At 51.8% G+C, this 23,276-nt stretch overlaps 1 protein-coding gene across 1 annotated transcript in view; it reads right to left on the bottom strand.

The window, feature by feature from the left end:
- Positions 1-22,428, bottom strand: part of LOC137430267 (uncharacterized) — a 53,501-nt gene extending 31,073 nt beyond the window's left edge. The window contains exon 1 of the mRNA XM_078780494.1: positions 22,260-22,428. Within this exon, the coding sequence (XP_078636620.1) occupies positions 22,260-22,281 (22 nt within the window). The 5' untranslated portion in view covers positions 22,282-22,428. The remainder of the gene's footprint in view (positions 1-22,259) is intronic.
- Positions 22,429-23,276: the final 848 nt, after the last annotated feature.

The following is a 23,276-nucleotide window of genomic DNA, read 5'->3' as shown; positions in this document are numbered from 1 at the left end:
GACATGCCCGGGCATCCTGGGCGAGCCTTGGAAAGGCGAGGCTGGGCGTGCCCGGGCGCTCTGGGCGAGCACTGGAAAGGCAAGAGCGGGCATGCCCGGGCGTTCTGGGCGAGCCCTGGAAAGGCGAGAGCAGGCATGCCCGGGAAAGACGAGACCGGGCGTGCCCGGGAGGTTCGGGCGAGCCCGGGAACAGCGAGTCCGGGCATGCCCGGGAGAGGCGCGTCTGGGCCCGTCCGGACGAGCCCGGCATGGCAATTGCGCCCAGGCCGCGTCCTGGCAGGTGCAAGGTGATTGTGTACACCCAGTGGTAACCGCTACACACGCCCCTCCAGAATCGACCTGCACCGGCAGGGTCAATTTAAGGGGGGTCCGGATGACCCGGCCAAAGCGACCCCTGGAGGGTCGTGGGGGGGGGGGGCGATGTGGTGGTGGGTGGTCGAGCGGGGGGAACTGTGGATGGGGGGCGGCCTCGCCGCGGAGGAAGGGCCAACCGTGGTGGCCGGTCGACGTCCACGTGCGCCGGTTTGAGGCGGTCCACAGAAATCCGGTCCGACCGGCCGCCGAAGTCGACGACGAATGACTTGTCGCCCCGTCGCAGGACCTGGAAGGGCCCGTCGTACGGAGGCCGGAGTGGCCCCCGGTGTGCGTCATGACGCACAAAGACATACTCCACTGTGCGAAGCACCGGGGGGACGTAGGACTGGGGGCCACCGTGGCGGGACGTTGGCACGGGGGCAAATCGTCGGGTGGCCTCCTGGAGGTCCGAGCGCTGGCGTGCGGCGGACCAGGGACTGGTAGCGTCGGGCACGAACTCGCCCGGGACGCGGAGCGGCTGGCCGTAGAGGAGCTCGGCGGCGGACACCCGGAGATCCTCCTTGGGGGCCGTGCGGAGGCCCAAAAGGACCCACGGCAGCCGGTCGGCCCAACCGTCGTCCTGAAGGCCGGCCATGAGTGCGGCCTTCATGGAGCGGTGAAACCGCTCGCACAACCCGTTGGCTTGGGGGTGGTAGGCCGTGGTGCGGTGCAGAGTGACTCCCAACGAGCGGGCGACCGCGCCCCAATGTTCGGACGTGAACTGTGGGCCGCGGTCGGACGAGATGTCCGCCGGTGCGCCGAAGCGTGTGACCCAGGTGGCGATGAACGCCTGCGCCACGTCGGTGGTGGTGGTGGAGGTGAGGGGCACGGCCTCCGGCCACCTTGTGGTCCTGTCCACCATGGTGAGCAGGTGGGTGAACCCCCGCGATGGGGGCAGGGGTCCCACCAGGTCCATGTGGACGTGGTCGAAACGCCGTTCAGGCACGGTGAAAGGTGCCAGCGGGGCCTGGGTGTGGCGGTGGACCTTGGCCCGCTGGCAGGCCGTGCAGGCATTGGCCCAGTCGCGGACGTCCCGTCGAAGGCCGTGCCAGACGAAACGCGCCGACACCAGCTTCTGAGAAGCTTTCCGGCCCGGGTGAGAAACGCCGTGGATGGAGGCGAAGATGCGGCGCTGCCAGGTAACGGGGACGATGTGGCGAGGCTGGCCCTGGGAGACGTCGCAGAGCAGGACAGTGTCCGCGAAGGGGATGTTGGCCAGGCGGAGGCCCGTGTCCGCTGCCCAGAGGGCCTGCACCGTGGTGTCGGTGGTCTGGTCGGCCGCCATGAGCGCTAAGTCCACGCCGAGGTGGACCACGTTCGCGCTGGCCCGAGAAAGACAGTCGGCCATGGCGTTGTCTTTGCCGGCGACGTGCCGGATGTCCGTGGTAAATTCCGACACGGCGGAGAGGTGGCGCTGCTGGCGGGCCGACCACGGCGCCATGACTTTGGCCATCGCGTAAACCAATGGCTTGTGTTCGACGAAAGCCGTGAACGGGCGGCCCTCCAGGAGGTGGCGGAAATGGCGAACGGCCAGGAATAGACCGAGGAGCTCGCGGTCGAACGTGCTGTATTTTAACTCGTTCGGCCGGAGTTGCCGGCTGAAAAAAGCGAGTGGCTGCCAAACCCCGTTCACCCATTGTTCATGGACGGCGCCCACCACATAGTTGGAGGCGTCCGTAGTGAGGGCGATGGGCGTGTTGAGCACCGGGTGAGCCAGCAGCGTGGCGTCGGCGAGGGCCCGCTTTGCGCTCGTGAATGCCGCGTCCATGGCCGCGGACCAGACAATGTCATGCTTGGCCGGCTTGCCCCGGAGGGCCTCGTAAAGGGGCCGCATGAGCTGAGCAGCGCGGGGCACTAATCAGTGATAAAAATTCACCATGCCGAGGAACTCTTGTAGGGCCTTGATGGAGCGTGGACGCGGGAACGTGGTGATGGCCTCGACCTTGGTCGGCAGCGGCACGGCCCCGGTCTTGGTGATGCGGTGGCCCAAAAAGTCAACGGTCATCGTGCCGAAGTGGCATTTGGCCGGGTTGACAATTAAGCCGTGCTCGCTGAGGCGACCGAACAGTGTTCGGAGGTGGAGGAGGTGCTCGGCGCGGGACGTGCTGGCGACGAGGATGTCGTCCAGATAGACGAAAAGAAATGGCAGGTCGCGCAGCACGCCGTCCATCAAGTGTTGGAACGCCTGGGCCGCGTTCTTGAGGCCAAACGGCATCCTCAAAAATTCGAACAGGCCGAACGGCGTGATGACGGCCATCTTCAGGACGTCGGCCGGCCGGACAGGTACCTGGTGGTATCCCCGTATCAGGTCAATTTTTGAAAATATGACCCGTCCCGCCAAACGGGCGGAAAAGTCCTGGATGTGCGGGATCGGGTACCTGTCGGGGGTGGTAGCGTCGTTGAGGCGGCGGTAGTCGCCACACGGGCGCCATCCGCCCCCCGGCTTTGGCACGATGTGCAGTGGTGAGGCCCACGCGCTATCGGAGCGCCGCACGATGCCGAGGCGCTCCAACGCGTCGAACTCGGCCTTTGCCACGGCGAGCTTGGCCGGGTCGAGGCGGCGGGCCCTGGCATAGACCGGCGGGCCCGTATTGGGTATGTGGTGCTCGATCCCATGTCGCACTGCGACGGCCGAAAACTTCGGCCGCGTGAGGGCCGGGAATTCCGCGAGCAGGTGAGCGAACTCATTCGCCGTCGGGAGGGCGCATGCCAGTTCGGTCGGCGCGGAGCTGCTCATCGTACACGCCAGGGAGCTGAAGGTCTCGGCGTTGACAAGGCGACGTCGTTTGACGTCGACCAGCAGCCCGTACGTGCAGAGGAAGTCGGCGCCCAGCAAAGCCAGCGGGACGCTGGCGGTCACAAAGGTCCACTGAAAGCGCTGGCTGCCGAAGCAGAGGGTGACGTTGCGCGGGCCGAAAGTGCATATGGCCGATCCATTAGCAGCGACCAAAGAGGGGCCGCAAACGGCGTTACGCCTGTCCTGCTCTGAGGTGGGTATGACGCTCAGTTGGGCGCCGGTGTCACAAAGGAAACGCCGCCCGGACGCTTTGTCCTTAATAAAAAGCAAGTTGCCCGAGTGGCCGGCGCTCATGGCTGGTAATGAACGCCGGCCCGGCCGTTTCCCGACTTGCCGAAAGTGCACGGGGATCGGCATGTCCGAGCCTTGTGTCCGAACCTGGCGTGGTAATAACACCACGCCTGGTCAGGTGGAGGCCCCGGCCGTCGTTTTGGAAGCGGTCGGTGCAGCGTGGCGGCCGCCAGTTGCACCGGCAGTTCGGCCTCCAACCGCGCAGGGCGCTCGGGCGTCGTGGGCGTCACCTCGGACGGCGGCGGGCTCCAGGTTGCCGCTCCGATGTGCTGGCCCACCGAGGAGATCTTGTCGGCTTCCCTGGCGAGGGCGCGGGGATCCGTGATCGACGTGCCAGCCAGGGCGAGGCGTACCGGGTTAGGCAGCTGGCGAAGGAACAGCTCGCGGAACAGAAAATCCGGAGAGTGCTCACCGAGCAACGAGAGCATGTAGTCCATGCGCTCGGACGGGCGCGTGTCGCCGAGCTCGGGCAGGTCAAGCAGGCGCCGTGCGCGTGCCGCCAGTGAGAGGGCGAAAGCGTCGAGGAGGAGCGTCTTAATCGCGTCATACTTGTCAGCAGCTGGCAGGCGCTCGAGGAGGCTCATGGCACGGGCCGCGGTGGCGGAGCCGAGCGCTGCCACGACATGGTGGAAGCGGGTGTCGTCGGCGGTGATGCCTCGCAGGGCGATCTGGGAGTCCGCCTGGGCGAACCAAACAGCCGCATGAGCCTCCCAGAAGGTAGGCAGTTTAAGAGCCACTGCCGTGTCCATGTTCGGGGTCACCAATGAAGGAGCTGTGCTCCAACGCAAGTCGAAAGGATTGACTCGACCAAAGACGGAAATTCGTCCGAGTTGCTTTATTGCACGTATCAAACTCGGGTACTCTGAAAAGCCCGTTTATCGGGCAGCAATATATATACACATTTATGCCGGAGCGTTTGCCCGGGAAAAGCGAGACCGGGCATGCCCGGGTGTCAAGGGCGAGTCCTGGAAAGGCGAGTCTGGACCTGCCCGGGCATCCTGGGCGAGCCTTGGAAAGGCGAGGCTGGGCGTGCCCGGGCGCTCTGGGCGAGCCCTGGAAAGGCGAGAGCGGGCATGCCCGGGCGCTCTGGGCGAGCCCTGGAAAGGCGAGAGCGGGCATGCCCGGATGCTCTGGGTGAGCCCTGGAAAGGCGAGAGCGGGCATGCCCGGACGCTCTGGGTGAGCCCTGGAAAGGCGAGAGCGGGCATGCCCGGGCGTTCTGGGCGAGCCTTGGAAAGGCGAGAGCGGGCATGCCCGGGAAAGACGAGACCGGGCGTGCCCGGGAGGTTCGGGCGAGCCCGGGAACAGCGAGTCCGGGCATGCCCTGGAGAGGCGCGTCTGGGCCCGTCCGGACGAGCCCGGCATGGCGATTGCGCCCAGGCCGCGTCCTGGCAGGTGCAAGGCGATTGTGTACACCCAGCGGTAACCGCTACAATGCCACTCAGTAGAGCGCATACTCCCGTCGTGGGTCAAGTTGGAATCGTAAGATTTCACAAAAGTTTGAGGGAGTAGTTCAGTGACAACACAAGACAAGACAACACAAGACAGACACTGCACAGATATAGGCCTATATTTAGAATATATAGAAGATAATGTAAAAAAAAGAAGAAAAAAAAGGCAATTTCACTCACATTTTCGGATTCAGCGTTCAATTCTATATAAGTGAGTGTATTTTGAGGCATGTGTGACTTCAAATAAAATTGTAAGCCAGGAATAACGTTCGTTTCATTCCTTCGGGATACAACATGTAAAACTGGGCCAAACGTCAAAACAAAACTCGCTCATTTTAAGTCGTGCAAGCTAATGCGACCACTCATTCTTCTGGGAAGAATCCCGTGCACATGCTTGTCACATTTATAAGTCACCTAAGTCTTTATAAGTTCATCAAATACTGACACCGCAATTGACATTCGCTGAGGTAAATGTTGATATCTCTTCTGAGGTAAAAAAAAAAACCAAAAAAAAAAAACCGTTTTAAAGCATAATACGTATCAAACGATACATTTCATGAAACGGGGAAACCTAATACACACTTTGGTGGTTTTAAAATGACAGAATATGTCTTTATTAGAAAAAACAAACAACCGAACATTGAAGACGACGCTGCTAAAAAAAATACACCGCTCTAACGCATAACCACGAGTTTAAACTACATTTACAACAAATATGAAAACTATTTTCATATCACAATGTTAAATATAGAATATATAGAAGATAATGTTAAAAAAAGGGACCTATCTTCCAATGGTAAAAAAATCCTTCAAAAAATTCCTGGATCCGGAATAATATCCTGAGCTTCACCAAAAACTAATCAATTCTTCCTTATCCCAAGGGCAATCATCCCACCAACTTTCATCCAAATCCGTTCAGAACTTTTCCAGATATCTTGTTAACACACACACACACACACACACACACACACACACACACACACACACACACACACACACACACACACACACACACACACACACGCAGTAAGGCATCTCTCTCGACAAACTACGATCGATTGTAGCACACGTTTATTGACTCTCCCGATGCAGGGATTGCAGGCCCGATTCACTGCAGCACCATCCGAGCTCGGGCGTAGGGATACAACGCGGTCACGGTGAAGGGATACAACAGTGAACATTTGCAGCTTCATACATGACAATTACTCCCGAGCGGGAGTAATTAGTTGTTGATCACCAGTGGTGAGTATACGCACACGTATAAGTAAAACAACATGTGACATTGTAAACTCTTAATATATAAGGAAACCTTTTAACTCAGATGGGAAATAAAACATGCTTTTTGACATCTGGAATTATCCTTTTGAAAATCAAATGCTGCAAGTCCAAAATTATAATGTTAGCTCGACTTTGCAACTTTCTTGCCTTTATACATAGTCGTGGATTGAGGTACAAACAATTTTATGCAAACAGAATGTGCACTTTATGTAAAGGTAGGCATGTGGCGGACACAAAAGCCCACTGGCGTGGTGACATCATTCCGCGCACCAAGTGGGCGAGGGCCACGCCCGAGGGGTAGGCGTGGCCTGAGGATATACACGGGGCGCGCAGCCCAGAGCGGGCTAGTGTTACAGTGAGCTCCTGAAATAAAGACGCTTATAAGTTACCGCTTGTCCGCTTCCTCTTTGCTCGCAAGCAGCACGCGTAACGCCGCGCTTTACTGGTGACCCCCTCGACGTTGGATCTGCCGGAGCGATCCTTCCACACGCGACGCCATTGCCATGGCCAACTTCATCAAACTTCCCGAATTTTGGGAGGCTCAGACCGAAGTCTGGTTCGTCCAGGCCGAAGCCCAATTTCAGCTTCGGCGCCTCACCGGCGATGACACGCGCTATTGCCACGTCGTCGCCTCCCTCGGGCCCGGCACGGCCGCTCGAGTTGTGTCCGTCCTTCGCCACCCACCGGACGGCCACAAGTACGAGGCACTCAAGCGGCTACTCCTAGCCACGTTCGGCCTCACGGACGACGCACGGGCCGCCCGCCTCCTGGATCTCCCCGAGCTCGGTGACACGCGCCCGTCGGTCCGAATGGACCATATGCTGTCACTGTTGGGCGACGAAGCCCCCGGTTCTCTATTACGGGCGCTTTTCCGTCGCCAACTTCCAGCGCAGGTTCGCCTCGCGTTGGCTGGGACCGGGCTAACGGAACCCCGAGCATTGGCAGCCGAGGCGGACAAGTACTTCGCCGCTTCGGACACGCGGGCGAGAGTCGGCGTGGCCGTCACGGCCCTCGTGGCTGATGCTGCTGATGCTGCTGATGCTGCTGATGCTGCTGATCCACAGCATCAGCTTATACAGCATACGCAGCATGCTGATACGCACCTCGTGACCGCCGCCACACCCCGCCCACCGCCGCGGCGAAAACCGCCACCGCGGGGAAACCCGCCAACTCCACCGGCCTGGCGGAGCCAGCCGCGCTCCTCCAGCTCCACCACCTGGTGCTGGTTCCACGCCAAGTTCGGCCACGAAGCTCGGCAGTGTCATCCGCCATGCTCCTTCAACAGGTCGGGAAACGCCCGGGCCGGCGCTCAATTGTGGCGATGAGCGCCGGCCTGCTGTTCATAACGGACACCTTCTCCGGGCGCCGTTACCTGTGCGACACGGGAGCGCAGGTGAGTGTCGTTCCCGCCGGCACGTCAGACAAGCATGCCGCGGGTGGGGGCCCCGCGCTGCTTGCCGCGAACGGGACGCCCATCCGTACGTACGGAAAATGCTGCCTCTCTCTGCGGTTCAGAGGGCAGGTTTTCCGATGGACGTTCGTCACCGCCGACGTGCCCATGGCACTGCTTGGCGCGGACTTCCTGTGCGCTAATGGGCTCCTGGTCGATGTCAAGTGCAGACGTCTTGTCCAGGCCGAGACGTTCAGCTCGCTCGCTTGTGCGTTGCCCAGCTCGCCGAGCAGCTCAACGAGCGGCTTGCCAAGCGGCTTGCCGAACGGTTCGGTTCCGGCCACGTTGGTCTGTACGCTTCCGGCAGCGGACGCATTCACCCGCTTCCGCGCCGGGGGCCGTCAAGCACGGGGTGGCCCATCACATCCCCACCGTCGGGCCACCGGTCTACGCCCGGGCACGCCGCCTCGAGCCGATGAAGCTGGCGGTGGCAAAAGCGGGGTTCGCTACCCTGGAGCGACTTGGCATCGTTCGGCGCTCAGAGAGCGCTTGGGCGTCGCCGCTGCACATCGTGCCGAAGCCCGGTGGGGGATGGCGACCGTGCGGGGACTATCGCCGTCTCAATGACGCCACGACTCCCGACCGCTACCCCGTCCCCCACATTCAGGACTTTTCCGCCCGTTTGGCGGGCATGTCCTTCTTCTCGAAGGTGGACCTCATACGCGGCTACTATCAGGTCCCCGTCAGGCCGGAGGACGTCCCGAAGACGGCGGTCATCACGCCATTCGGACTCTTCGAGTTCCTGCGCATGCCCTTCGGTCTGAAGAATGCGGCTCAGGCGTTCCAGCGACTGATGGACAGCGTCCTGCGCGACTTGGATTTTGTCTACGTCTACCTGGACGATATCCTCGTCGCCAGCGCGTCCCGCGAAGAGCACCTACGCCACCTCCGCACGCTCTTCGAACGCCTGGGCCAGCATGGCCTGATTGTGAACCCCGCAAAGTGCCGGTTCGGCGCCGCCATAATCGATTTTCTGGGGCACCGTGTCACCAGGCACGGAGCCGTCCCCCTGCCGGCCAAGGTGGAGGCAGTGATGGGGTTTCCGCGCCCCCGCACGATCAGAGGGCTGCAGGAGTTCCTGGGCATGGTGAACTTTTACCATCGGTTCCTGCCCCGTATCGCCCAGCTCCTGCGCCCCCTGCACAAAGCTCTCCGAGGTAAGCCGGGCAAAGGTGACGTTACCTGGACCGAGCAGATGGACACGGCGTTCACGGGCGCGAAGCTCGCCTTGGCTAACGCCACCATGCTCGTGCACCCGATGCACCGATCGCCCTCACCACCGATGCCTCGGACTACGCGGTGGGCGCAGTGCACGAGCAATGGGTGCGTGGAGCTTGGCAACCGCTGGCGTTCTTTAGCCGGCAGCTTCGCCCGCCCGAACGCCGTTACAGTACCTTCGACCGCGAGTTGCTCGGGCTTCACTTGGCGGTCAGGCACTTCCGCCATCTGCTCGAGGGCCGTGCGTTCACGGCCTTCGTCGACCACAAGCCGCTGATCTTCGCGATGGGCAAGGTCACCGAGCCGTGGTCGGCCCGGCAGCAGCGTCACCTCTCGGCCATGTCCGAGTACACGACGGACATCCAGCACGTCGCGGGGAAGGACAACCCGGTGGCGGATTGCCTTTCCCAGGCCGTCGCCCATGCAGTCCACCTCCGCATCGACTATGCCCGGATGGCAGCGGACCAGGCCGCTGACCCCGACGTCCAGGCCTTGCGGACCGCCGTCACGGGCCTCCGCGTCACCGAGGTGCCGTTCGACGGCGCGGGCGAGGCCCTCTTGTGTGACGTCTCCCTCGGGCGTCCTCGCCCCATCATGCCCGCGGGCTGGCAGCGCCAGGTGTTTGACGCCATCCACGGCCTGTCCCACCCGGGCGCGAGGGCCTCCCAAAGGCTGATCGCCGACAAGTTCATCTGGCATGGCCTCCGGAAGGCCGTCCGCGGCTGGGCCAGGACGTGCCTCGCGTGCCAGCGCGCCAAGGTGCACCGGCACACCCAGGCCCCGTTGGCCCCGTTCACGGTGCCGGAACGCCGGTTTGACCACGTCCACGTGGACCTGGTGGGACCTCTGCCCCCCTCGCGGGGTTTCACCCACGTCCTCACCATGGTGGACCGCACCACCCGGTGGCCGGAGGCCGTGCCCTTGGCGTCGACAACGGCGGCCGATGTCGCGCAGGCTTTCATCGCCACCTGTGTCGCCCGGTTCGGCGCCCCCTCAGACATCTCGTCCGACCGCGGCCCTCAGTTCACCTCGGAGCTCTGGGGGGCGGTCGCGCAGGGGCTCGGGGTCCGGCTGCACCGAACCACGGCCTACCACCCCCAGGCTAACGGCCTGTGTGAGCGATTTCACCGCTCAATGAAGGCCGCGCTCCGGGCCACCCTCCGCGATGGTGGCTGGGTCGACAGGCTCCCCTGGGTCCTGCTGGGCCTCCGGACGGCGCCCAAGGAGGACCTGCGCGCATCCGCAGCGTAGTTGTTCTTCGGGCAACCGCTGCGGGTGCCGGGCGAGTTCCTCCCCGACTCCACGGCACCATGGTCCGCGGCACAGCAGCGCTCCGCTCTGCAAGAGACCGCCCAGAGGTTCGCCCCGGTGCCAATGGCATGCCACGGGCACCCACCGACGCATGTCGCCCCGGAGCTTCGCACGGTGGAGTACGTCTTCGTCCGCCACAATGCCCACCGGACACCACTGCGGCCCCCGTACGACGGGCCTTTCCGCATGCTGGAGACCGGGTCGAAGCACTTCACCCTGGACATCGGCGGTACTCCCGACCGCGTTTCGGTAGACCGCCTCAAGCCGGCCCACCTCAACGTGGACCATCCACCGCCAGTGGCCCGACCCCCACGTCGGGGCCGCCCCCCTGCGGGCGGACCCCCGGCACCGCCCAGCCCCGCCGCCACGCCGCCCCCCGGTCCTGCACCCATCCCAGGGGCAGCCAGGGGCATCCCACCTGGCATCCCTGCACCCCGGACGCCGCCGATCGCCAGGGGGCGCTTCGGCCGGATCATTCGTCTGCCCCGCAAACTGGCCCTCCAGGTGCGCGGGAATTCTGGGGGGGCGCGTGTGGCGGACACAAAAGCCCACTGGCGTGGTGACATCATTCCGCGCACCAAGTGGGCGAGGGACATGCCCGAGGGGTAGGCGTGGCCTGAGGATATACATGGGGCGCGCAGCCCAGAGCGGGCTAGTGTTACAGTGAGCTCCTGAAATAAAGACGCTTATAAGTTACCGGTTGTCCGCTTCCTCCTTGCTCGCAAGCAGCGCCCGTAACGCCACGCTTTAGGCAGGTCTAAAAGCGCACCATCAACCCATGGATGAGTTATGAAATAATTGCGAGCCTCGCCCGTTCCCGATGTGATGGAGTCTATTGTAATCAGTCTGTGTCAGTGTGTGTACGTGTTAGTCAGGTTCACTATGTTTTTTCGTTCAAAATCATGGTAGATTAGCAAACCTATACATTTTTGGAAACGTTATTACATCGAAAATCTGAAAATCAATGTTTACATTTGCCAATTCCGACCAATTCGATTCGACCAATTCGACCATTCGACCAATCGCTTCGATCGACCATTCGACCAATTCGATTTGCCAATCAATTTGACCGACCTTTGCTTGTGTGGAACGGACTGTGAAAACGATGCGGACTATATTGTCGGATACGACACACAGGATTAGCCGACCTCGGAAGGATGACAGGCTGAGTCAACCCCCCTGGTGTTGGGCTAGCGGCTAGGGTGCCGGCTTAGGATCCTAGGATCCTGGGTTCGAATCCCGGTCGATCGCTGAATTAACGCCAGGGGGGTTGACTCAGCCTGTCATCCTTCCGAGGTCGGCTAATTGAGTATCAGTTCACTGGTAATTCCCTATTTGTCGTTAAAGGCGGCAAAAAGGGTTGGCGTCAGGAAGGGCATCCGGCCGTAAAACATCGTTTCAAAAAGGGGACCAAAAAACAACAATAACCATGGTTCCCGAAAAAGGCCAACCCCCGCTTTGCGGGGGAAAATGGCCTCTAAAGGTGGTTATATATATATTTTTATAATCAATTTGACCGACCTTTGCTTGTGTGGAACGGACTGTGAAAACGATGCGGACTATATTGTCGGATACGGCACACAGGACGTCAGGACAGTGATGACGAACTCTAAATGGCATATTCTGTAATCGTGTATGTTTGATGCCATTGACTGCCTGTGTATATTTTGTCATTGACTGCCTGGGTAGATGTGAAGTTAAACTGACTGCATGTGTATATATGATTTTGCTGACTGCCTGTGTATGTTTGGTGATATGAATTATTGTGACACATTTTGATGTTATTAACTGCCTGTACAAAATGATAACATGTATTTGATTATGCAACTTATCGCGAATATAAAGACAGTATTTTGCAATTCAAAACCTTTGATTCGTGCTCTACCATTCCCCATAGCACTAATTTGATACTTTCATTGGATTCCTTGTCCCTGAAAATATAGGTTTAGTATATTTTTAAAAGTTTTTAGGGTAATTAGAGGCAGAAATAGAACAAAATATGTATTTATTGTGGCCATTTTGAAAATCCAAAATGGCCGCCATACAGGTATCTCTCCAAATGTAAACATTGATTTTTAGTTTCCTTATGCTATAACCTTTCCAAAAATGTATAGGTTTACTAATCTACCATGATTTTGAACGAAATATAATTTATTGACATGGTGAACCTGACTGGTAATTAGAGGCAGAAATATAACAAAATATGTATTTTACAGTGGCCATTTTGAAAATCCAAAATGGCCGCCATACAGGTATCTCTCCAAATGTAAACATTGATTTTTAGTTTCCTTATGCTATAACCTTTCCACAAATGTATAGGTTTGCTAATCTACCATGATTTTGAACGAAATATAATTTATTGACATAGTGAACCTGACTATGTCTACACAGAGCAATTTTAATACAGTCACGTGAAAAAGTAAGTACACCCCATGTAAAGTTTTGACTTTTTCAACATATTTCAACATACAGCTATTTGATCTTCATTTCAACAATATTGATAGATAAAGGTGATATAATATAACAAATATCATGAAACATTTACATTTTGTAGTCCATTGTATAATTTAAATAAACATAATTGCAAATTTCGCATGTGGAAAAAGTAAGTACACCCTTGGCTCTAATAGGTGGTATTGCCCCCTTTGGCAGAAACAACCTCAAGTAGACATTTCTTATAACTGTCTACCAGTCTCTGACATCGACTGTGAGAAATTTTTGCCCACTCCTCCATGCAGAATTCTTTCAGCTGTGCGATATTCGAGGGGTTTCTTGCATGCACAGCTCGTTTCAAATCCCCCCACATCTTGATAGGATTTAGATCCGGGCTTTGACTTGGCCATTCCAGAACCCTCCATTTCTTTGTTTTCAGCCATTCCTTGGTGGATTTACTGGTATGTTTAGGGTCATTGTCATGTTGCAAGGGCCACCTTCGGTTGAGCTTCAACTTTCCAACAGAGGGCCTCACATTATCCTCAAGCACCCTCTGGTACAATGAAGAATTCATAGTGGATTATATGATGGTGAGCTGCCTAGGCCCTGATGCAGCAAAGCTGCCCCTAACCATAATATTTCCACCACCATACTTTACAGTTGGTATCAGGTTCTTGTGGTCAAATGCTGCCTTTGGTTTTCGCCAAACATGTCTTCTGGTACTGTGGCCAAATAGCTCTACCATTGACTCATCTGTCCAGAGCACATTGTTCCAGAAGTGCTGGTCTTTGCCGAGGTGTTCATTGGCAAACTTTAGTCTTACCCTGATGTTCTTTCTGGACAGCAAATGTTTCCTCCTGGCACACCTCCCATGTAGATCAAATTTGCGCAGCCTCTTTCTAATGGTAGACTCGTGCACTTTGACATCAACAGTGGCAAGAGCTACCTGTAGGTCCCGTGATGACGTTCTGGGGTTCTTAGAGACTTCTTTCAGCATCTTGCGGTCTGCTCTCGGGCTGAACTTGCTGGGGCGGCCTGGCCTGAACAAATTGGCAGTTGTTTGGAATCTTCTCTACTTGTAGATGATCTTCCGGACAGTCGAATGATTGATTTCAAATTGTTTGGAGATCTTTTTAAATCCCTTCCCAGACTCGTAGGCATCTATAGCCTTCTTTCTGAAGGCCTCAGAGAGCTCTTTTGATCAAGGCATGGTGACGCCGACACGTCAACAACAAAGAGCAAACCAAACTAAATGTCTGAGGTTTAAATAAGACAGGTTCCTCCAAGATCCTCTCCAACGATGTTATAATCATTTGCACCTGAGGTGGTGCACCTGATTCTAATTTAAGTTATTTGAGGTAGTGATAAATGTCAGGGTGTATTTACTTTTCCCACATGCAAAATTTGCATGAATGTTTATTTAAATTATACAATGGACTACAAAATGGAATGTTTCATGATATTTGTTATATTATATCACCTTTATCTTTCAATATTGTTGAAATGAAGATCAAATAGCTGTATGTTGAAATATGTTGAAAAAGTCAAAACTTTACATGGGGTGTACTTACTTTTTCACGTGACTGTATATAACATACAGTGGTGAGAAAAAGTTTGTGAATCCTTCAGAATTTCATGTATTTTTGCATAGATTTGACCTAAAATGTGATCTTCATACATGTCCCAATAATAGATAAAGAGAACCTTATTAAACAAATAGCACACAAAAATTTTTTATCGTTGTCTTGCTGCACGATCCACTTTCTGTTAAAGTTCAGCTCACTTACGGATGCACTGCAGAAATTGCTGGAACAATCCAGAATTCATATTTCCATCAATGATGGCAAGCTGTCCATGTCTTGAGGCAGCAAAGCAGGCCCAAACCATGATACTCCCACCACCATGCTTCACGGTTGGGATGAGGTTCTTATGTTGGAATGCAGTGTTTGGTATTCACATAACATAATGTTTCTCATTTAAGCTAAAAGTTCCGTTTTCGACTTATCTGTCTGAAGAATATTCTTCCAATAGCCTTCTGGATCATCTTGGTCCGTGGTTCTTAACCTGGGTTTGACCGAACCCCAGGGGTTCAGTGAGCCAGTCTCAGGGGTTCGGCGGAGGTCCTCCGAAGCGCATTGCAATCTGTTTTTTTTTTTGTTTTTTTTTTAGTTTTGTATCAATTTTGAATCCATGTGTAATTACGCTTATTATTAATATTATTATTATTTTGCTATGTATGTTACGAACGAATGGAAATGTTATTTGTAATTGTATTCCCATCCCATTCATGGTTTCTCTGGTCTGTGTTTAAGATAAGTTGTTTCACACTGACTGTAGTAAGTTGAATCAATGAGCAACTTGCTAATTATTATGTTGATGATGCTTACTTGCTCACTTACTTGCTGGATTTTGGACTTTGCAGGTGTTCGGAAATTCCAGTAAATAGCCTCGATTAGCTTGTCGTGTGCCGTGCGTCATTGGTCGCGCCTTACTTTGGAGCTACTGATTAATTGAAAAGTAAGTTGGAAATGTTTGTGGATATGCAGGGCGGGTTCAGAGTTATATTAAAGTCAAAAGTGGATGGTGATTATAAAATATGATCGAATTACTCAGAAAATTAGGTGGAGGTGATATAACTCCTTTTGTCGAAATTCAAAACGAACAATTCACAGTTTTCTTTGTGATATTATAATGGGATTTGAGGTGACATAGAGTTGAGTAGATAATAAATACCGTCATTGTAAGTATAAGTTATGTTTTCTTCGTTAAAATTTCTCAGTTTTCAGAGGGGTACTGATTATATTTAAGCATGTTCCTTTTTTAATTTTTGTCATATAATTATTTGCCCGAACTCAATTAGGTCAGTTTGTTCCTTTTTTTTCCTTTTTTTTTGTTGCAGTATGTCGAGCAAAAAAAGTAAGTGGTCGGAGGATTGCGTGCGGTACAGGTTCACGTGTTTGACGGAACGGGACGGAAGTCAGCGTCCTCAATGCATGCTTTGCAATGTCAAGTTGAGCAACTCCAGCTGAGCACCAGCAAAACTACGGGAACACTTCAAAAAACTGCAAGGCGAGGGGCAGTACAAAGACGCAACGCTGGATGAATTCAAATTGAAGAGAGTCCGATTCGATGCAAGTGCTACCTTGCCCACTCTCGGCTTCGTTCCAATTGACAAACTGATCCTCACCGCGTCGTGTGAAGTTGCGTACCTGATCGCAAAGCAGGGCAAACCACACACCGTTGGCGAGACACTCATCAAACCGGCCGCGTTGAAGATGTCCAACATCATGCTGGGAAAAGCTGCTGAAAACAAGTCGTCTCTCGTTCCACTCTCAAATGACACCATCAGATGCAGAATCGATGACATGAGCGACGACATCCTCACCCAGGTAGTTGCAGATTTTGTCGCGAGCCCGACGAAATTCAGCCTTCAACTCGACAGAGACCACCGACGTTTCGAATTTGAGCCAGCTCATGTTATTTGTGCGTTATGTCAAAGGAGACGAGATCAAGGAAGACTTTCTGTTCTGCAAGCCTCTCACAACAACAACGAAGGCAGCTGACGTGAAAAAGCTTGTGGACGACTTCTTCAAAAGCAACGGCCTCTCGTGGAACATGGTGTCTGCAGATTGCTCGGATGGAGCTCCAGCCATGCTGGGATGCAACTCCGGTTTTGGAGCGCTGGTGAAGGCCGATGCACCACACATCATCGTCACGCACTGCGTCCTGCACAGACACGCGCTGGCATCAAAAACCCTGCCTCCAAAACTGGCCAATGTTCTGAAAATCGTCGTTGAAACTGTGAATTACGTGCGAAGCTGTGGTCTGAATCATCGCATCTTCAAAGAGCTGTGCAATGAAATCGGCTCTGAATTTGAAGTCCTTCTCTACCACTCTGACGTTCGATGGTTATCACGAGGGAAGGTAGTGAGCCGTGTTTTTGCCTTGCATGTAGAATTAGTCCTGTTTTTGCGAGAACACCAGCATTGCCATGCAACGCATTTCCAAGAGTCAGAGTTCATCCTCACCTTGGCATACTTGGCTGACATCTTCGACGCACTCAATCACCTCAATTGCCAGATGCAGGGCGGTGGAGTGAATGTCATCGAATCTGAAGAAAAGCTGAGCGCTTTCTGAAAGAAGTTACCATTGTGGAGGCAGCGAACAGAGACTGACAACTTTGCGAACTTTTCGCTACTGGACGAGTGTGTGAGCGGGATCGAAGATGAGTCTGAAGATGGAGGCACTGCTGTACCGGGGGAGCTGAAGCAAGCAATTGCCACGCACTTGGATGAGCTGGGAAAGTCATTCGACGGCTACTTCCCCGACCAAGAGCAAAACCCAGCATGGGTGCGGCAGTCGTTTACTTTCGACGTTGCTACGGCAGATGTCAACGACCAATACCTCGTCGACCGCATCGAACTTCAGCAGAGTCAGACTCAACAACACCTCTTCGGCACAACAACACTCTCAACGTTTTGATGCCGCCAAATGGAAGGGTATCCTCACATCGCTAAAATTGCCCTTGAGATCCTCATGCCGTTCATTACAACGTATCTCTGCGATCATGCGTTTTCGAAACTGGTGGACATAAAAAAAAAGAAAAGGAGCAGGCTTGCATGCGAAAATGATTTGAGAGTGGCCCTTCCCAAAACAAAACCACGCATTTCCCAGATCGCTTCCCGAAAAGAAGAACAGAAAACGCATTAAGATGCAATTCTTCTTAATTTTTTTTGCGAAGTTTGAGGGGTTCCGCGAGTGTTCGGTGGGTTTTGTTAGGGTTCGGCGCCTTTAAAAAGGTTAAGAACCACTGATCTAGGTGGTCTTTGGCAAACTTGAGATGGGCAGCAATGTTATTCTTGGAGCGCGGTAGTTTCCATCTTGTTATCCTCCCATGCACACCATTCTTGTTCAGTGTTTTCCTGGTGGACTCATGAACACTGACAGTTAATACAATAGAGGACTACAAATTATTAGAAGTTATCCTGGGGTTCTTTTTGACCTCCTGGATTATTGTAGGCCTTGCTCTTAGTGATTTTCTTTGGACAACAGCTCCTGGAAAGAGTAACAATGGCATTGAATTTTCGCCATTTGTACACTATCTGCCTGACAGTGGATTGGTGGAGCCCAACATTTTTAGAAATTGTTTTATAACCCTTTCCAGACCGATGAGCATCAACAACTCTTTTTCTGTGGTCCTCAGACATCTCTTTTGATCGGGGCATGGCACGCTTACACAAACCTGTGTGGTGAAGACCCAACTGATGGTGATCAACAAAGTTTATGTTTTTCATATAGGGCAGGGCCAACCAAACTCACTCCTGATTGTTATCCCATTGATTGAAACACCTGACTAATTACCCCTTAAATGAGCTGATTAACCTAGAGGTTCACATACTTTTTCCCCACAGAAATTGAATGTTGGATAATTCTGCTCAATAAATAAAAGAAAAAGTAGATATGTTTGTGCCATTTGTTTAATCAGGTTGTCTTTATCTATTATTTGGACTTAGATGAGGATCGGATCACATTTTAGGTCAAATTTATGCAGAAATACAGAAAATTCTAAAGGGTTCACAAACTTTTTCTCACCACTGTAATCTATATACCCTGGATACACTCTGCAATTAAAGGCTCTTTCTGGTTATAATGAGAATTGAACCCAGTTGTCCCATCTAACCATAACAAATGAAGAATGCACAAATTCTGCACGGCATCTATGGCCCCAGCTCCTTAGCAAAAATCAGATGAGCTATCGCCGGCACCATGGCCAAATTTGAAATCCCTGACCTAACCTTAGTCGAACGTCAGGCCTGGCGAACCGGTTGATGAAGCACTTGGGCCAAGCTTCCCCCAGCCAACCCCACAATAACATCGGTGGACAGAATTGTGCCAGTTAAAGAAGATAAGAACAGCAAATTGTTTCAAGTTGGCATTCGCATCATTCCTCTCAAATCTTGTGGTGCACCTCAGGCCACAGGTGCGACTTGCCATGGTCTTAGGCGGAGTTAGACCTGGCTAGTTGAGTCAGTGGTCTGAGGTATTCTGCAAGGCCTACAGGTTCCAATGCTCCTCTGGCACACCTGGGCAACCTTTGGGGCAGTTCAATGGAGTTTTCTAATTTTTACGATAATATTTAAAGTCTAATTTAACAATAAAGTGCTTTTATACCTTGAATATGGATTCTGTCCAAGTAAGCCGTGCCCATTCTGGAGGGTGTGTTTGTCCACACCCAAGTTTGCTGCAATCTATATCGATCATTGTCAGGCATTTAAAAATGACACCGCACGCACATAGTTCTGCACAGTATGAAGTAAGGTTATAGATTTTTCGCAAACATTAGATTACAATTCCAGGCTACTGTTCTTGTTTGCCGATTTGAAATAAACGTTCGTTCGAGTGAATATTGTTAATTTAATATTGTTTGTCAATTGATTTTATTTGTAAAGTGTGTAGAGGATATCAAGTTATTATCATGCACAAAACAAACTTCGCATTATTATTACTCGTGGGGTCACTCGTGGGATTGCGGTGTATCGTTGCGATTGGTGCAGCCGTTTTTTGCGGTACCCGGGACAATAACGTTCGGCGGGAGTCCAAACCTGAAAATGCAGGAGACCAAAGCTGAAATTGGAAAAACACTATAGCCTATTTTACTCCAGGGGGTCCCAGGATTACCCACCCAAAATTTCGTTGTGATCGGTTCAGCCGTTTTTGCGGTACCTGTGAACGGACGGACAGACAGACAGACAGACGGATGGACATTTGGTGAATTATAGTAAGATTAAATAAATATGCTACATTATAAAAATGTGTTTGTAATGTACGGTACTGTATAGGAGTGTCATACGAAGTGGCTTGTTGTGTGAAAAGGTTCATGGAGACAAATATGTTTTTGGGGGTTTTTTGTATGCATAGTCGAGGCTCATGGAAGAGCGAGAACACTGAAAGGATCAGGATGTATCAGAAAAAGGAAGAGTAGAGAGAAGGAGGGGAAACACACCAACAGCAGGGTTGAAGGAAAAAAAAAATAGAGGAAGACTTGTATGGAGGAATTAAGGGTAGGGGATGCACAAGCGAACACTCATGACGGAAATAGTGGAATTTGGAAGGGGTGGGCTTTGCGTGGGGGACGGAGGATTGACAGGGGTAGAAAAGATCATGGTTTTGGATGGAGGACGATCTGTGATGGTGGTGAACAGCTGTCTTGGAAACCTGGAGGGAAGAATGAGATTGAAAAGAATGCTGAAGTTGGTGTCCAATCACCAACTGTGCCGTGATTGGACAGCGTTTGTTCCACATCAAAAGTTTGCAGGTGATCAATGATCCTGGATTTAGATAGTTTCAGCAGAAGGGGTTGATGGTGGACCGTGTGTGGCCTGCCAAAACCTGGCGAGTGGGGGGGAAAGGGGAGACAAAGCACGGAAAGAGTACAGGGTGCAAGACCAGAAAGGAGGTGGTAGAAGACAGATTACCGACATGTCGGTGATGGTGAAGTGATAGGCCCATAGAGTCAGCTTCATTTCAGGAGATTCCAATAATCTTAAAAGGTTCTACAGCATCAAGCTGAGCAAGATGTGAGGCTGGGCCAACAGCCCAAAGGGCAGAGCAGTATTCCATGAAGCTGTGGACGAAGGCCTTCTAGGTGGACAGAAGTTCAGGTGTACCAAGGAAGGACTTTGTACGACGGAGGATGCTCAGTCGGTGCCTGGTTTTTGGAAGCCAACTCTGAAATGTGGTTCGCCAAAGAAAGATCATGGCTAAAAGTGAGACCCATGAGTTTGAATGACTGATCTTCCTCAAGAGGATTGTTCAGAAAGTACATGGGTGTGGCGGGTCAGAGGGAGGCAGATGGTCCTTTGGGAGAGAAATCGTGAAAATGTGAGATTTGTGAGGATTGAAAAACATATTCCAAGTGTTTGACCATCTTGTCATTTTGCCAAGGTCTCAAACTAGAGAGGTTTCAGGGAACCTGAACTCAACTGGTCTATATCAATATGGTTAGAATATGCATAATAGAACCACAAACGATATCGTTTATATGTGCTAAAAATATATGACAAAAATTGATTTTTCAATATGGCCACCCTGCCGCGCCCATTTTTTGGCATGCAACGCCCAAATGCAATCCCAAACTAGTTTGTCTTGAAGATGCTGTATAACAAGTTTCATCAAACTCTGATCAATATTTGTGATTTTTTGAGCGTAGACGTCGAATTGTTTCCAGACGACAGACACAGACAGACGACAGACGGATGACGGACACTGGGTGTCGACAAAAACTCAGCTGGACATAGTCCAGTTGAGTCAAAAAGGGGAAGAGGCTGTTCATTAAGTAAAACAAAGAGGAGGTAAAAGGAGGAGGGTTTGATGTTGCAAACTCATTGCAATTACAATGTAATAGCTCACGGTAGTTAACCTGCTGACATGTTTGAAGTCATGCCACAGCTTATGAATATGCAAACCCCGATTCCCCTTTGGGGGGCACTGCATCAGCGGCATGGACGCAACCCAGGAAATGATGCAGCCAAGCAGCCACAGGCCGCATATGAACCACCACCACCAACCTCCAAAAGTTTTATTGTTTTCCCCTCTCACAACATGATGCCGACATAAATGAAATGCAAATGATCTGTTAGCCTTGCTTTGTATTTCAGTTTCATCTTTGGCATCACCACACCTTAACCCTAATCTTGCCCCACCCTCCACGAGAACCCAATTCATCCACCTGCCTGGCAACCCCAACCTCTCCAACTCCTGACACCCACCACAGTTTTCTGAATCCCTTTCCCCAATTTCGTACAAACTACACGTCCCATTTTCCACACTCCGAGGTTCAATGTCATTGGCCAGGTAGAGGGCCCTCCCATTTTCATGCACCTACAGGTGCAATGTTATTGGTATGTGCCCATCCCCATGTTCCACTCTCGCAAGGTGCAATGTTTTTGGTACATATTTAATTAATCTTGGTGGATGAACCGCACTACGGCCAGAAAGCCATCCATATAATCTTACCATAGGAGAAAATGACGTGGCAAGCTTGGAAAATACAAATTATGTCCCCAAGGACAATGAATCGTGCACACACCTGCATAGTAAACAAGGTAATGCAGGTTTGAATTGATACATTGTTCACATTGTCTACCTGATAGTGGTCACTCTGATAATTCCGTAAGTTTTCTAAAAAAGGAAAAAAAAAAAGGAAAAAAAAAAAGCCCCAGCTACCCGAGATAAGCTGTGTGGTTGAAATGACGTCATAGTCGTTGTTTCTTTTGTGAAGTTGCTGTAACTTTAAATGATGTGATGTCACACATGTAAAGTGCAATTGTCACGATCGAATGAATAACTTCTAATCGGATGTATCTCGAAATGATTCAGTGAACTGAGCAAGGAGCCATCTATTTATTACGTAAGACTAAAGTATTGGTTCCTGACGTGACGTTGCTTCTCTATTAGCCACGCCCACTGCGGAAAGTTGGAAATGGTTATGTTTATGGAAACCGAACGCAGGCGAACACTCAGTGCTTTTGTTCAACAATAAGAATTACAAGTTACAACGCGACGAGACTATGAGTCTTTCGGCAACTCTCATTGTGATCGTTTCATTTCATATCGTTAAAAAAATACAATTGATGAAATTGTGTATAAAAGTGTTGCACATGGAGAAGCGAACTCACCGCATTTCTTTTTCTCATCCATGATTTTGTAGAAAGTTCAGAACAACCTGCGTGAAAAAGGAGGAGCAAGATGTGTGAGGATGAGTCAGGGTGAGTGAGGACAAGTCCGGGTGTGTGCGTAGGTCACCCGACGTCTCGAGAAATGCAAGCCACGCCTCTGCCCAAACCACGCCCAAAAACACCACACCCTTCCATCGCACCATGCCCAGTCAACGCCACGCCCACCACAAAGTGCACGAACCTTTTCTTTATTTATTTGTTTTTCCTCTGCTCTTCAAACCTCGCTCACTGAAGTTGCATCATTTTAACAACTAGAGCTACGTTATATTAAGAAGCTCTCAGAGAAAAAACAAATATTGTGATAACCCCAACAAACAATTAAATTAACCCTAACAGGACATGACATTTACAATGCCCATCTATGAATCAATGTATATGTGGCACCCAGGGGAGTCCAGGACTCCTGGTACTTTGTTTACAGACTACACCACTCCCAAATATGGGGTGGGAGACCCTAAATAAGTAATTTGAAGGCAATTCCCCAAAGGTAAGTGTTCAATTAACTGAACAAACAGATTTCAAATTAATGGAATTTATTTGAAAGTTTGGTAGGAGAGCACAATACAACACTCTATTAAACTTGAGAATATCCCAAAAGGCGAATAGCAGCCAAGTAATAAAACCTATCAAAAGAACAGCAGCTGACCACTGAACAAATATCTGTAAAGAAAACATAAAATTACCTTTCTCATAATTAAAAGCATCCCCAAAAAGGTTTAACTTAGCCCCACTACCCACCAATATAAATATACAAATCAACGATACACAAAACGCTGATTGTTTACTCGAAAAAACAAAATCACATACCCTTTTCACAAGAGATCAGGGGTTACCCAGATCACGATGAAAACACTCCACTGCACCTCTGCCTAAACAGTGAACACATAATGCGGTTACCATTTAACAACAACAGCATCCGTATTTCATTTATACATAAAAAGAACAAAATGGCGTTGC

This window comes from Myxine glutinosa, chromosome 6 (assembly GCF_964187855.1).
Source record: "Myxine glutinosa chromosome 6, kmMyxGlut1.1, whole genome shotgun sequence".
Classification (NCBI taxonomy): Eukaryota; Metazoa; Chordata; class Myxini; order Myxiniformes; family Myxinidae; genus Myxine; species Myxine glutinosa.
Note: the sequence above shows the minus strand (reverse complement) of the source record. Positions and strands in the feature narration are given on the sequence as shown.